At 37.3% G+C, this 17102-nt stretch overlaps 1 protein-coding gene across 1 annotated transcript; it reads left to right on the top strand.

Moving 5' to 3' along the window:
• The first annotated feature begins 13689 nt into the window (after nt 1-13689).
• Nucleotides 13690-15801, top strand: LOC142628833 (sugar transport protein 10-like). Its single transcript, XM_075802871.1, has 4 exons — nt 13690-13822; nt 14034-14353; nt 14466-15095; nt 15301-15801. Exons 1-4 carry the CDS (start codon nt 13690-13692, stop codon nt 15799-15801), a joined length of 1584 nt encoding a protein of 527 aa, XP_075658986.1.
• Nucleotides 15802-17102: the final 1301 nt, after the last annotated feature.

The following is a 17102-nucleotide window of genomic DNA, read 5'->3' as shown; positions in this document are numbered from 1 at the left end:
CAAGAAAGTAAATGCCTACATCCCTAAAGCATGGCCCAAAATATAAGTGCAGGAAAGTAATCAGGGGTCGCCATACTCTAGAGATGATGATGAATGGTACATGACATGATATACCTAATGCAAACCATCTAAGAGAAAAAGGAGGGAGGAAAGAAGGGGGTTTTAAAAGAGTACATAACCAAATGGGATAAGCTAGATCCCTAAACCTACTGGACGCAGTTGCTTGGCTCAAATCTACATGCTAGCAAGGTTGTTCAACTAAGCAAGATACTATGAGACTTATCTTGAATACCAAAATGGCTCAAGGGACTCTAGTAAAAGAGCATTGTCTTAAGATGATCTCTTATCTGAATACACTAGAGGTTTTAGGTGCCGACATTGATAGAGAATCCCAAGTGGATATAATACTCCAACCCTTGCCAGAATCATTCAAAAAATTTAGACTTAATTATAATATAAAAAAAAAGATTTATACCTTTTCTAAATTAATGAATGAATTAGTGGCAGTGGAAGGCATCCCACGGATTCCTAGTGTGTGGATTCAGGTTGTACTAATCATATTTGCAGTACTTTGCAGGGGTTCTAGGAGACTAGAAGGCTGAATGAATGGGAACTGTTTTTTACTTTGGCTGATGGAAGCAAAATTCCAATTGTAGCTGTTGGAGAGTTTAATTTATGCTTTGGTTCTAGGGTTTTAATATTGGAAGACTGTTTATATGTACTTAATGTTTGTAGGAATTTAATTTCTGCAACTTATTTAGGTAGAAATGGATATTGTGTTATCTTGAAAGGCAATGTTGTAATAAAGAAGTATAAATTGTTTATCTGTTCTGAAAATATTGTTGATGGTCTTTATATTATAACTTCTGAAAAGCATGAATTGTACAACTCTGAATTAGATAATAATTCACACGTAAAATCATTAAAGAGAAAGTTTCCTTCTACTAGTGATGCATATCTTTGGCATTTGCATTTGAGTCATATTAATTCAAATAAGATCCAAAGATTGGTGAAAGATGGGCCTTTAGAACCATTAGATTTTAATGAATTCCTAGTATACGAATCCTACTTGGAAGGTAAAATGACGAAAAGGACTTTTAATGCAAAAGGATATAGAGCCAAAGATTTGCTAGAACTAGTACATTCAGATGTGTGTGGAGTGTGGTCCAATGTCTATCCAAGCAAGAGGTGGCTATGAGTATTTCATTACTTTTACTGATGATTACCCTAGATTTGGTTATGTGTACCTAATGAAACAGAAGTCCAAAACTTTTGAAAAATTCAAAGAATTTAAGGCTGAATTTGAGAATCAATTAGGTAAACGCATAAAAGCCATTCGATTTGATCATGGTGGCGAATACCTTTTTGAGGATTTCAAGGATTACTTAACTGAAAATGTGATTATATCTCAGTTGATTGCACCTGGAACACCACAACAAAATGGTATAGTAAAAAGGAGGAATAAAACTCTTTTAGATATGGTTAGATCCATATTGAGTTCTTCGACTCTATCTATTTCTTTTTGGGAGTATGCCTTAGGTACAAAAATGCATCTTCTAAATTTAGTTCCATCAATTTTTTTTTCCAAAACACCTATGGAAATGTGGAGTGGGCGTAAGCCTAGTATGAGATACCTCCACATTTGGGGTTGTCCAGCACACGTGCTAAAAGGGAAGCTAGATATATTGGAACCAAAGTCAGAAGTATATTTGCTTATGGGTTATGAAAAAGAAACTAGGGGTTATTTATTCTATAGTAGTAATGATAACAACGTGTTTGTTAGTACAAATGCAAAAAAAAAAAGACTATATGAATGATTTTACTCCTAGAAGTAGAGTTTTTTTAGATAAAATGAATGAACTTGTAGTTAAACAATCAATGGATGAAACTAGGAATGATGTAGTTGTATTAGATACACCACAAGATATTACTCATGAGATGACTAGTGTACAAGAACCTCATCGTAGTGGGAGAATTATTAGGCCACCTGTAAGATTTACAAGTCTGGGAGAAACTTATGAAGCTATCTCAAAAGAGGTTGAATTTGATCCTTACATTTATGAAAAGGCAATGAAAGATATAGATGAACATCATTGGGTCAAAGCTACGAAATCTGAATTGGATTCTATGTATTCCAATCAAGTTTGGGATCTTGTAAAAGCGTTTAATGACATTATACCTGTTGGTTGCAAATCGGTTTACAAGAGGAAGAGAGGGATAGATTGAAAGGCTGAAACCTTTAAGGTAATACTAGTGGCGAAAAGGTATACACAAAAGAAAGGTATTGATTATAAAAAAAAATTTTCGTCAGTAAACATGCTTAAATCTATCAAAATTCTCTTATCCATTGCTACTTATTATGATTATGAAATTTATTTATTAGATTTCAAGAATGCTTTCCTAAATGGCAATCTTGAAGAAGAAATTTATATAATGCAACTAGAAGGTTTCATAGCAAAGAACCAAGAGCATATGCTATGCAAGATCGAAAGGTCCCTTTATGGACTTAAGCAAGCATTTAGGTCATGGAACATTAGATTTGATCAAGCAATCAAGTCATTTGGTGAACAAAATCTTGATGAATCATGTGTGTACAAGAAATATCAAGATAAAGTAGTAATTTTCCTAGTGCTTTATGTTGATGATATTCTACTCATTGGAAATGATGTAGGGGTAATGTCATTAGTCAAAATTTGGCTGCCAAGCCAATTTGATATGAAGAACTTGGGTGAAGCTAACTATATTTTAAGGATCAAGCTTTGACGAGATCGAAAGAATAGAATGTTAGGCTTGTCACAAGTTGGATATATAGATAAGAATCTAGCAAGGTTTAGCATGTAAAACTCCAAGAAAGGATTGCTTCCTTTCAGACATGGAGTTCCTTTGTCTGATGACCAAAGGCTTAAGACTCTTGAAGAGGAAAATACAATGAGACAAGTTCCCTATACTTCAGCAATGAGAAGTCTCATGTATGCCATTCTATGTACTAGGCCAGATATCTGTTATTCAGTTGGCATAGTCAGCCGATATCAATCAAATCCAGGACCAAAACATTTGGAGGTTGTAAAGCATATTCTCAAGTATCTAAGGAGAACGAGAGACTATATGCTTGTTTACCATTGTGAGGATTTGGTAGGTGGCTCAAGGAGATGTGGTAGTAACAAGATTGATAGTGCAAATGATCTGGTAGATCCCTTGACCAAAAGTTTGCCCCAAAAGACTTTTGAGTTACACCTAAAGGGAATGAGAGTTAGATTAGTGCATAATAGTCTTTAAGAGCCAGTGGAAGATTGTTAGGATTAATGCCCTAAAATCCTATTGTATGTTATGTATGACATTATGTTATATGTAATAAATGTTGATACTGTATTTTGTCTGCCCTTGATTTGTGTGCCAGACCCCAAAAAATCCAAAAATATCATTTTCTCTCCATGGGGCCGCGAGAAGAGCTAGAATAACGTGGCGTAATCTGTTCGGACACCGGAGCACCCAAAGTGCCTTTTTCAGCTAAAATGACCAAAACGCCCCTAGTCAAACAAAGTTAAAATCCCCTCAAAATATGACTTTTCATAGTTTTACATCAGACACAAGCTTTTCGGAGACTTTTGGCAAGTTTGACCAAGTTTGACTTAGAGTTGACTCCCAATGGGCCTACAAATCCTAATTTTGATTCGGCCATCAAAATGGGTTGAAACCAATGCCATCCTGAAGAGTATTAAATTCTAAGTCCAACGATTACTCATGGGTCAAAATCGGAGTTAGAACGGTCGAGATATCATGAAAACTGAGCTAACGCACCAATCGATGCACCACTAACTTTCGGAAGCCGTAACTTTTGATCGGACCGTTGGATTTTCAAGTTCCATACGTTTTTAGAAACAGGAAGTCAAGATCTTTCTAGGGGTGTCAAGTTTAACCCAATCCAAGGCCTTTTGAAAATGGCGGCCCTAAAAGGCCCTAGGCACCCCTAGACCAAAGAAAAAAGGACTTTTGGGGTACCTGCTTTCTGCCTGGGTGATTTCTTTGCTTTTCTCCTCTCTTTTTTAAACACAAAAAACACAAAAAAAAAAAAAAAACACATCAAAATCTCTTGATTCTTCATTTTTCACCAAAAATACAAGGTATTATTCTTATACCCAATCTTCTTCTCCTTGGTCCTATACTTTGGATTTGGGATTTAGGGGGTGTGGATGTAGCTTTTTAGCTACTATCCACACCCCTAGCCTTCTTAATCTTTTTCTAGCATTTATCTTGCTCTTTTTGCCTTAATAATATGATTTATTACTTTATCTAGTACGTTTCTTGCTTTATTTTGCTTTTAGCATGTTTTTAGGTTTATTTCCATATGCTCCCATGTCTGTTCATGTGCTAGTTGTCTTTTCTACACGTTTTATACTTAATGCCATGCTTTAGATGCTAGATCTATCTTTTCCTTGTCTTGTTGTTTAGATCTACATGCTCACATGCTTGATATCATGTCCTTGGCTATGTCTTGCTTAGATCTACATGTTTCTATGCTAATATATCTAGATCTATGTGTTAGGATGTGCGTCCTTAAATCCTTTTGTATGATGCTATGTATAACATTATGTATGACTTAATGTTATGATAAATAAATTTATTTTATTATTATTTAAAATAATGGTAACATGAATATTTGAACATTATTATATAGTCCATGAGATGCATAGTATCTAATTTATGTGAAAAGTCACAGAAGATATAAATCACAAGTTCTTTGTAAACTCATAATTATAGTTCATAGTCGGTGATGAAATTGGACATTTCATCTGCAAAGACTATAATGTATCAACTAAGATGATTTATCTTGATCATGGAAGTGGAGACTTCTAGTTGATATGAAAATATGTTTGAAGAGTTAAAACATATTGAACTGGACCGCTGTGAGATTTATTATTCTCCTAACAACTATCAAATAAATAATAAATCTCACAACTTCTATTTGCATGAACTCTTAATTCTGAGAGAATAATGGACATAATTATGAGATGTAGGTTGCTTTGATATATCAGGAGTGAGATCTAAAATCACAATCAAAATCTTAGTATGTTGGGTAGTCACATTTAGTGTTGATGGAATATATATTCTCAAGATGAAATTCATAATCTTTCAATGGAGATATAAAATATTCCCTTGAGATAAGTTTAATGGGTTTGGTTATTCAGAGTGTTAGGTCTAACCACTTTAGTAAGGAGATACTAAAGTATATATTTATGAAATTGGATTTCATAAATATATGATGAATAACTTAAAGGATTAAACTAGGTACTTAAGGATTAAGATGTAGTAGTCTTCAAAGTGGCATTCTACATTCATGACTTGTATTACTACGAATATTTTATGAAGGGGTTGAATGTATAATAAAGTCTTGGGATATAATTTATTAATAAGGCCTAGAGTGCAATTATATTTATATAGTGATATTAAATATAATTAACGGTAACTTTGGACTTGTCAATAGTTGACATAAAATGCCAAGGCTCATTGGAGCTAGTGTCTTATTAGTCCCTTTTGGTCCCACTCCAAGCCACACACTAAAACCCAATTGGAAAGGCCCAATAGGCCAGTCTAATTAGATAATCAGTTAGTTATAAAGGGAGAAACATACATAATTTTTTATAAGAAAAAGAGAGACATCATTGTGAAATGGTATGTATGTGTGAGTGAAGTAATTCAATTATTCTCCCTTGGAAATTGATTGAAAGACCACACTTCTTGGGAGTAAAGTGGAATAGGAGTGAAGATTAAAAGCATTCCCAAGTACTTCTAATATTTTGTTTTGAATTTCACCGCACCAAGGTACGCTATCTTGTTCTTAAATTCTGAAATTTACATAGTGCATGTTATTAATCATGAATGAAATAGATCCATATTTATTACTTCCGCTGTGTGTTTTGTATAAGATACAAAACCAAATTTTCCAACACTATGCCTTCACATACTTGTATGCTTGGGTTTGTGTTCTTCCATGCTTTTATGCTTACATCCACATGCTTAGATGTATATTCACATGCCTTCATGCACTCTTCCATGCTTATATTTGTAGATTGGTGTGTTTACATGCTTAGATCAATGTTCTCTACATGCTTTATGCCATCATCTATGTACTTGCGTGCCTTATGCCATTTTATGTGCTTAGGCCTAGACCTTTTTTGTCATGCCATGTGCTATTGTAGCTCTTTGGTTCCTTTTATTGCATTTTCTAGTGTTTTGGCCTAATGGTTAAGACGTGATCTAGACCTTACAGTTTTTGTCATCGTCCATACACCGAGGTCCACATCAAAGGGTTTGGATCATCCTATTTACATGTCTATGCTTTATGCTTGTGCTTGCCTCTCTTGTTCTAGGCTTTGCCATGTTTGACGACCTCTGCGGGCTTGATCATGTTTGGTTACACCCAACGCCCATGAGGCCTTGTTCGGATGTAACCATTTGGGAGACATCTCTGGATGTTGGGTTGCTCCATGCATACCTTCCCCTTTTCTGCTCCGCGCGTTGCTATGTTTACCATGCTTATTTGTGGCACCTGTTGGCTTTCTATGCATCTTTACACACTTGCTTACATGTCCATGCATGAGTCTTGCTTGCTAGTGTGTTGTCCATGCTTCAAAACAATGAAGTTATGGCATTCGATCCAAACCTACATTTTTCCCTCGTGGACCCCACCCTTTGTTTGTTTTTTTGCTTGTTTGCCTTATTTCTTGTTTGCTTGTTTGCTTGTTTGCTCGCTTCTTTGTTTGTTTGCCTTTTAGTTCGCTTGCTTATCTTGTTGCCTATCATGTCTCCTACCACGTGTTATGTTTGCTTCACTTGTATGCATGTCTGTTTTATTCTCATTGCGCATTATCTATGCATCTTTTCCATCCATTGCTTGTCTACTGGTTTCTTGTTCATATTTCATAGTTTATGTTATGTACTTGACTATGCTTTATTTTGAACCTTTTCTTTGTAGCTATCTAGTACTTTTAGATTATGTATGCATTTTCTTTAGTACTCCTCACTTGTGCCCTTTGTTGGATCTTGTATCCTTAATGCATACTTTAGTGGTAGTGCATCGGTTGAGTGTTGAACATGCAAATTATACTTTGCATTGAGCTTATTAGCTTGCATGTCCAGATGTTCATTTCTTGTGTGAATGATCATTGTGATCACTACTTATAGTGATTGTTCTTGTTTGGTCAAGCCATACTTTATTGCTATACTCTTTGTTGCTTGATCGCATTGTGCTTGCTCCATACGCATTTCAAGGTTTCTGCTTACAATGATATTATTGTGTTATTGTTTCTCGGTAACTTGTTCGTATGGTTCAAGAGCTCCACAGAATCTAGAGTTAGGTGTGAGTGAGTTTTGGCAACTGTTCCCAACTCACATTTTAAGTCCAAAGTCTATTTTAGGGTTTTGTCACAGAATACTTAAAGGGGGAGATTGTAAGGTTGAATTTATTCAATCATGTGTTGGCTTTATTCCGTGCCAAATTTGCTTGTAATTTAGCAATTAAATACCCTGTATTTAGGTGGAATTATGTAAGGGTTGTATATGAGAAAGTGTGAAAAAAATTCAAGATGTGTGCACTTAAAGGAGTCTCGTGACTGGCAAGTCGCCAAAGTGGCACATGTGTGAAGCATGTAGGGAGTTGAAGGGTCACGACAGCTAGAGCACTACAGGGCAAAAAGTACAGTCTGACCTGACAGTTATCTCGCGACTCAAACTCGTGACTAGTTCCAATCGTGAGGCCGAGTCTCCAGAATGCCCTGTTTGGATGAAAAATGTCTTATCACATTCCTCACATACCCTACTATAAATACCCTTATAGCCATGAAATGTAGAGAGCTTCCAGAGAGAATTTTGAGAGAGAAATTCTAGAGAAAACCAAGATTGACTCATGCACAATCTTTGACATTTGAGAGGTTCATTTGTCAAATCCTTATCACACCATACCCATATCAGTGAGGAGGTATTTTGGCGCTTTGGAAGCAGTTAGAGAGGACTAATTCGTTTGGTTGATGCAATGAGCTTATTACTCAATCCAATAAGTTGGAGAAGACAATGTTCGGCGTAACTCTATTGGAGCAAGAAGCTTGGAGGGCTTAGGTGCATCAGGTAGATTAGGTTTGGGGGTCTATTGCTATTCATGTATCCCAGCTTCATTTTCTAATGGATTATTTGACCGCTTGGAGGATGGCGAAGAGGTTTTTCACCGAGTACTTCGGTTTCCTCTTTGATAACACAATGCCATGTTATCTTTGTGTTTGCATCTCTCTTCCCTTACTCTTTACCGTTTAATTACTGTTGTTTTTGTGATTAATTTTGATTTAGAGTGTTTTACCAATTTGGGTTTAGCTTATATTCATCATTCCGCACATATATTGTTTGTGTATAAGTTTGTGTTGGTAATTTTGTATTTGGAGGTCTAAACGTTTATTGGTGTTTTATACACTATTTGAACTTTCAGGATGAAACTTAAACTGAGTAGGTTCTTGAATCTTCCTTTGCATGATCCTTGTAAAAGCTTCCATGGCAATAACAAAGAGATTAGGAAAAATAGGATCACCTTGCCTAAGTCCTTTACCTTCTTTGAAGTAGCCAACCATGCTTCCATTTAAAGATATAGAAAACCTCTTACTAACCATGAATTCGATTTTGGGAGGTGAATCAATTTTGTTGGAATCCTTTGGACAAGCGTTCTCATCCTATGCCACCATGTTTTAAAAGTTTTCATGGTTTGTTTGTTACAAGGGAAGATTCTAGACTTGGAAACTTGTCTCAATCATGGGCTACCATGTGGCACAACTAGCGATTACCACTTGGCAATTAACTGTGGGTCGCACCAAATTTCAACATACATTTCCAAGGCATACGATCGAAATGAACGTAACATAATTGTTAAATATTAGCATTGATACACCATGTTGAATATGCTATTATGGATGCGGAAGCGAAAGCATAAAGTATAGAACACAATAACACAAGAGGATTACGTGGTTCAGCCTAACGGCCTACATCCACGGAGGAAACCCTAAAGGGCTACATCAATAATATATTAGAGTGTAGAACAAATCCCTGTGTTACAATGAACCATAACATGTGTATATATAGTAGACTAAACCCTAAACTAATAGACTTCTAGTACAAGTATGAAACTTGGCTTGCACACAAAGTAGAATTAGGCTTGGGCTTATGCTAATGGGCTAATATATCTCTAACAACTGCCACAGCCTTTCGCCGTTGAACCTTCGAGTCTTCCAGACATCGTCCTCAGGTTCCGGACCTGTAGCAGCCGCCGTTGGGGAGTTCGAACACTGCAAAGACCACTGCTCCTGCTGACGTCAGCCCTGAGCCACGTCATCCTGCCACGTCAGCCTGCCACGTCATCATTGACGTCACCTTCCAGCGCGCTGCTGACATCACCCGCCATATCATCGTTGACTGACCATTGACTAGCTGTTGACCGTTGACCGTTGACTTTTTCGTAGAGTTGACTTTTTGCAGCCCAGGTGCTCCTTACCCAGTTTTTCGCGTAGATTTCATTTTTGCAATCCATTTTTGCATATTTTGCTTCTAAATGAAGAATAAGGACAGGTCTTCTTCCTTTTGCAACAATCGTCGCCGACAATCTAGCAAACGCTTTTGCAATTTTTGCAAACATTTTGGCCATAATATTGAGACTTGCTTTCAGCGCAATAAATCAGCTGGTTCAGGTTCTTCTGCTACTATTGCTAACATTGAGAGTGTCCAACCAATGGCTCCCGTCTTTGCACAATCTAAGTCTTCAGGTCGCACTTTCACCATGACCACAAATGACCTTAAAAACATCATTGCCAATGTCATTCGTATGGTTGGTAATGCATCTTATTCCTCTTCTCTCTCAACTTTGTCCGGTATGTCTCCTTCCTCTTGGCTTATGGATTCTGCTTGTTGCAATCATATGACACCTCACTCGTCCTTATTTTCTGAACTTAAAACTGCACCACTTCCTCTTACTATTCGCACAGCAAATGGTTCCACAATGTCTGGTCATAATATAGGTTCCGTTTCAACCTCCAACCTCTTCGTTTTTGGGGTCTTTAATGTTCTTGACCTTTCTTACAATTTGTTTTCTGTGGGACAATTAGCTGAGTTGGGTTATCGAATCATATTTGATTATTCGGTGTATGTGCAGAATCCAAGGACGGGACAGCAGCTAGGGACCGGTCCCAGAGTTGGGCGTATGTTTCCCGTGGACAACCTTCGTCTTCCACTTGTTGCTCCTGTTTCTATTGCCGCAGCTGCTGCAGTTTCTTCTATTCCTTCTCTTGCTCTTTGGCATGCTCGACTTGGTCACGCATCTTCTTCCCGTATACAACAATTGGCTTCTAGAGGTTTGCTAGGTTCAGTGTCTATAAAAAATTTTGATTGTGTTTCATGTCAATTAGGAAAACAACCAGCTTTGCCTTTCAATTCTAGTGAATCTATTTCCACTGATATCTTTGACCTTATTCATTCTGATGTTTGGGGACCTTCCTCTGTCTCTAGTATTGGTGGATCTCGATATTTTGTTGTCTTTGTTGATGATTACTCTCGCTATAGCTGGATCTTTAATATGAAACATCGTTCTGAATTATTGCAAGTGTATTCTAATTTTGCAAAAATGGTTGAAACTCAATTTTCTAAACGTATCAAAATTTTTCGATCTGATAATGCTCTTGAGTACACTCAATATGCTTTTCAAGCTATTTTGCATTCGTATGGCACTGTTCATCAACTAACTTGTCCAGGTACCTCTCAGCAAAATGGTAGAGCCGAACGAAAACTTCGTCATATTCTTGACACTGTTCGTGCTCTTCTTCTCTCCTCGCCAAAGTTCCCGCTTCCTTTTGGGGGTGAAGTTGCTCTTCATGCCGTTCATACTATTAATCGCATTCCTCCCCGTCATCCAAAATCAAACTCCATATGAGCGCCTTTTTGGGTCACCTCCGTACTATCACCACCTACGCTCATTCTGCTTGTTTCGTTCTTCTTCAGCCACATGAGCATAACAAACTTGAGCCTAGGTCAAGACTTTGTTGTTTTCTTGGTTATGGTGAAACTCAAAAGGGGTATCGGTGTTATGATCCTATTTCTCATCGTCTTCGTGTTTCCCGCAATGTTGTCTTTTGGGAACATCGCCTCTTTGTTGAGCTCTCTCACTTCCGTACTTCTTTATCTTCCTCTTCTGTCTTAGATCTATTTCCAGATGAGACGCAAATTCCTTTTGTAGCTGCTCCCGACCTCCTATGGGCGATCCTGATCCTCTTGTAGCTGCTCCTGATTCTCCTATTAACTTCTCTGTCCAACCACCAGAAATCCTTGATCCCTTTCCTAGTTCCCCTTTTAATGAACAGGTGGAAGATGAACAGGTCGAAGACGAGCTACCCAACCTTGATCTTAGTTTCCCTGCTCCTGCTCCGCCTGAAGATCATGTACAAGACATTCCACCTCGTCACTCAACTCGATTAAGGTCCATTCCTGCACATTTACTTGACTATCATTGTTACACTACCCTTGCTACATTGCACGAGCCTCACACCTATCGTGAGGCTTCCAATCGACCCTTTATGCGGCGATTGCAATGAAAGAAGAACTTGATGCATTATCTAAAAACCATACTGGGACTTGGTCACTCTCCCCCGGGAAATCCGTGGTTGGTTGTAAGTGGATCTACAAGATTAAAACTCGTTCGATGGGTCCATCGAGCGCTACAAAGCTCGTCTTGTTGCAAAAGGTTTTACAGGAGTATGGGATTGATTATGAAGAGACCTTTGCTCGGTTGCTCGTATCTCATCCGTTCGTGCCCTCTTATTCTTCCTTTGCCCGGTAAATGGGATCTTTTCCGATGGATGTCAAAAATGCATTCCTTAATGGGGATTTGAGTGAAGAAGTTTATATGCAACCTCCTCCCCGGTCTCTTGTTGAATCAAACAAGGTTTGTCACCTTCGACGTGCACTTTATGGACTTAAACAAGCTCCACGTGCTTGGTTTGCCAAGTTCAGCTCTACCATCTCTCGTTTGGGTTACATGGCCGCTCATTATGATTCTGCCTTATTTCTTCGTCGCAACCGACAAAGACACTATTTTACTTCTCCCGTATGTGGATGATATGATCATAGCGGTGATGACCTCGGTGGCATTCAAGAACTCAAGGATTTTCTCGGTCAGCTTTGAGATGAAAGATCTTGGACATCTCGGCTATTTCTTGGGTCTTGAAATCACTTTCATTCTACAGATGGACTTTACATTACTCAAGCCAAGTATGCCTCGAACTCTTGTCTAGAGCTGGACTCACTGATAGCAAGACTGTTGACACTCCAGTCGAGCTTAATGCGCATCTGACTCCTTCAGGGGGGAAACTATTGTCTAATCCCTCTCTTTACAGATGCTTAGTTGGCAGCCTAGTTTATCTCACTGTTACTCGTCCCGTACATTTCCTATGTCGTTCACCGGGTGAGCCAATATACGTCCGCTCCACGATCGACTCACTATGCTGTTCTGCGCATTCTTCGGTACCTAAAGGGCACTCTCTTCCATGGTCTTTTCTACTCTGCTCGGTCTCCTCTTGTTCTCCGTGCATTTTCTGATGCTGATTGGGCAGGAGATCCCACTGATCGCAGGTCCACCACTGGTTCTCAATCATGGGCTACCATGTGGCACAACTAGCGATTACCACTTGGCAATTAACTGTGGGTCGCACCAAATTTCAACATACATTTCCAAGGCATACGATCGAAATGAACGTAACATAATAGAAAGGAAAATTGATCCCAACTTAATTGAAATTTGGACATGCCCCTAATAAATAATGAAAATTAATTGCATTTTCAAGGAACAAAATACATGGTTTTAAAAGATAATGATTGGAATTGGACGGTTCACATTTTGCACTTTTTAAATGCATTAGTACGTATAATAAATTCTTTTTAGAAGACAATGATTGGAATTGGATTTTATTTTCAAATTAAAACTGAATTTTAATTCCTTAACCAAAAAAATGGGTTAGTTGTAAATCTGTGGTTTTTTTTTTTAAATGGATTGGCTAATGTGAAATTTAACTCAAATGGATTGGCTATCTGTTTTATTTTGGATCAATTACCTCCATTGAAAATTTGATTATACCCAAATTCGGTTATGTTGTTTCAAATAACCACTTGTACTAGATGTTCTAATTGGCAGATGAGATATCCTGCCTAATTACATCTATTTGTGGCTATAATTTCCAATGTTAAGACTTAATAGTTTCATAAGGAAAGACATGTGGCTAGTATTTTGCCTGTGAAAGTAACAAAACAATCTCTGTAAATACCCAATCCATAACATTAATACAGTACACTAAATTAGGTATAACGTAGGGTGCAAAGCCATCCAAAAGGAGATGGAGAAATAAACCCTATTTTTATATATAGACATTTGTTATGGTCCCCGTTTAAAAGCCGTTGAGAAAAGCTCTATATATTTGCAACTTCATTGTAGATTGAAAAGAGAATAACGAAAGGAAGAAGTTTGAAAGAAGACAGGGGACACATGTGACGGAGAGCGCTGCCCAAATTACTCTCTTTTGGTGGATATAAGGATTTATCAGTGTTGAAAGACTACTGAAAAATCTTAAAGATCCACCATAGAGATCTAATAAAAGCGAAATAGTTCCTTGTTGAAAGATGGCAGGCGGAGGGTTTGTTCCACAAGTTGGAGGAAGGAACTACCAGGGTGGTGTTACCTCCTTCGTGGTGATAACATGTGTAGTTGCTGCAATGGGCGGTCTGATTTTTGGTTATGACATTGGAGTATCAGGTTAGTTCTTAATTAAGGACGAGGCTTAGGTCTAGGACCCTTGTTTATTAAACTTAATATGATATGCATTGTTATGTCTCTAACACTGCAAGGTTTCAATGCTGTTCCAAATTCAGTCCACAGAACACTAGACCTAAACCTTACCTTAATTAGTTGGGTCTAATTATTTATATGTAATTAAACTTTGGGTGGCAATGGCATATGTATGCAGGAGGTGTGACTGGAATGCCCGAATTTCTGCGTAAGTTCTTTCCAGCAACGTACGCAAAAACGAAAGATACATCAGAAAATGAGTATTGTAAATATGACAACCATCTCCTTACCATGTTCACCTCATCCCTCTACCTTGCGGGGCTGGTTGCTTCTTTCTTTGCTTCTGGAGTAACTAGGGCCTTTGGCCGTAAGATCTCCATGTTGTTTGGAGGTCTAGTCTTTCTACTTGGAGCTACTCTTAACGGAGCAGCCATGAACCTGGCAATGCTTATCATTGGCCGTTTATTGCTTGGTGTTGGGGTTGGATTTGCTAATCAGGTACCTTATTTATATTTTTACACTCGGTCACAATAATCCCATATCCAACTTGAACACAATCATATATGGATTATGCTTATAATTGATTTCTCACTACATATATGTCATGCAGTCTGTTCCCGTCTATCTATCCGAAATGGCACCAGCCAAGATTCGAGGAGCACTCAACATTGGTTTCCAGATGGCCATTACTATTGGAATTCTAGTTGCACAATTGGTGAACTATGGCACGGCGAAGATCCAAGGTGGATGGGGTTGGAGACTTTCTCTAGCTCTTGCAGCCGTCCCAGCAATAATGCTAACAATTGGATCTATTTTCCTACCAGACACTCCAAATTCCATCCTTGAGAGAGGCCACACTGAAAAGGCCAGAAGTATGTTACAAAAGATCCGTGGCACTGACAACGTCGACGAGGAATTCCAAGACTTTATGGACGCTACTAAGGCTGCAAAGAAAGTGGAACACCCATGGAGGAACATCCTACAACCCAGATATAGGCCTCAACTCATCATGTGCACACTCATCCCATTCTTCCAGCAGATCACTGGCATTAATGTCATCATGTTTTACGCACCAGTTCTTTTTATGACTTTGGGTTTTGGACAAAATGCTTCACTTATGTCTGCGGTCATCACCGGTACTGTTAACGTAGTTGCCACAGTAGTTTCCATCTACTCCGTTGACAGGTTCGGGAGAAGAGCCTTGTTCCTTGAAGGGGGTATGCAAATGATTGTTTGCCAGGTACGTAACTAACTTACTGAATTTAGAGGAAAATAAATAAATAAATAAATAAAACGAAGAGTGTTCACTTTTGGTTACTTGTTATAGTCCTAATAGATCCTATGTACTTACTGGACCCAAGCTTTGCTCAAATAACTAAAATTTTATTTAATTTGTTTCTTATTATTCTCAATTTGATTTTAATTTTTTACTATTCTGATCTCAGATTGCCATTGGCATCATGATTGGTTTGAAATTTGGCGTGAGTGGAATTGGAACATTGTCCTCATTCGAAGCCAATTTAATATTGTTCTTCATATGCGCATATGTAGCTGCATTTGCATGGTCTTGGGGTCCATTGGGATGGTTGATACCTAGCGAAATTTGCCCTCTAGAGATCCGATCAGCTGGCCAAGCCGTAAACGTCTCAGTCAACATGTTGTTCACCTTTATTATTGCTCAAGGCTTCCTCTCCATGCTTTGCCACATGAAGTTTGGTCTCTTCTTCTTCTTCGGTGGCTTTGTCATCATTATGACTATCTTCATATTCTTCTTCCTTCCGGAGACTAGGAACGTCCCCATTGAAGAGATGAATAGAGTGTGGAAAGCACACTGGTTCTGGGGCAAATATATTCCTGATGATGCTGTCATCGGTGCCACTGCCACTGCCACTGCCGATCTCAAAGACTCTACATTTAAAACTACCGTAGAGAATATATTGTTGTAGAGATTCTAGAGGAAGAAATTTTTTTCCACTTCTCTAAATATATTCATGTATTTTATGCTTTCTTCATATCATGTGTATCCATCAATATGGGGATTAACACTTATTCAAACATACAATTCTTTGCCATATATTGAGTCCGTTTGGTTAGAACTTATTTTGCTGAAACTGAAAACTGAAAACTGAAAACACTGTAGCAAAATAATTTTTAAATGTGTAAATAGTACTGTGGGACCCATTTTTAATGAAAAAGTTGCTAAAAAGTGAAATTTGTGGGACCTATGAACAGTGCATTTGTGCACTGTTCATGGCTGAATAGTCAAACCTTGCGGCTGGGTTTTAAAAAAAAAAAAAAAGGAAGCAAAACGCGACGTGGAAACGCAGAAGTTGTATCCAAACTCCACCATTACCAACTACTAATTATGTGCCAGTTCTTTTTATTTTGTTAATGAGCATAATTAACTATATTCAACTACTAATATTTAACTAACTGAAAAACGCTAAAATTACCGTCATTTTTATTTTAAAAATTAACATGACAATAAACTTAATTTATGCAATATCAACAACGTAATTGTTTAACTAACAACTTTGTAACTCAATTGAACACCTCATGGTATCAAATTATTTATTAAAAAAATTGTAATTAAATCTCTTAATTACTTTTATTTGTTTGTATTTAAAAATTAACATCTTAATTACTTTTTATATTAATTTTTACAAATTTATCATCAATTTTTCACTTAAATAAATTTAACGAATTAATTTTTGCCCAAAATCTTATGCATTTTTCCGTAACCATCTTAAAATAGAAAGACAAGGCAAAATAATATCTCATATTTATTTTACATTACGAATATATATAATCCTCAAGACCGGAACCAATATTTCAATTGTGGGTGCCTAAGTATCAACCAAAATTTTATGACAATCTAAACTTCCATACAAATAGTATTAACAAAATCAACAAAAGGAAACAAAACCCAAAATAATATTTTTCTAATACATTTCTATCAACATAGAACCTAACATTCTGTTAAAATAAATTACTAGATAATCAGACCGAAAGACAAATTTAATCACACAAGTAAAACATTTAATTGGTAGATAAAAAAAATATACTCCAAGGCAAATAAGTATAAAGTTTGAATGTGACAACACCAAATAAATTTAGTCATTTAAAATAAAATTTAGGTGAAATTTCTTAAATGCATGCATAAAATTTTAAAATACATAACTATATATAACTGCGCAGTACATTAAGCTCCCAATACATAACTATATAAAATTTTATTTTCCTTTGA

This window comes from Castanea sativa, chromosome 3 (assembly GCF_040712315.1).
Source record: "Castanea sativa cultivar Marrone di Chiusa Pesio chromosome 3, ASM4071231v1".
Taxonomy (NCBI): Eukaryota; Viridiplantae; Streptophyta; class Magnoliopsida; order Fagales; family Fagaceae; genus Castanea; species Castanea sativa.
This window is presented reverse-complemented; position numbering and strand designations above follow the sequence as displayed.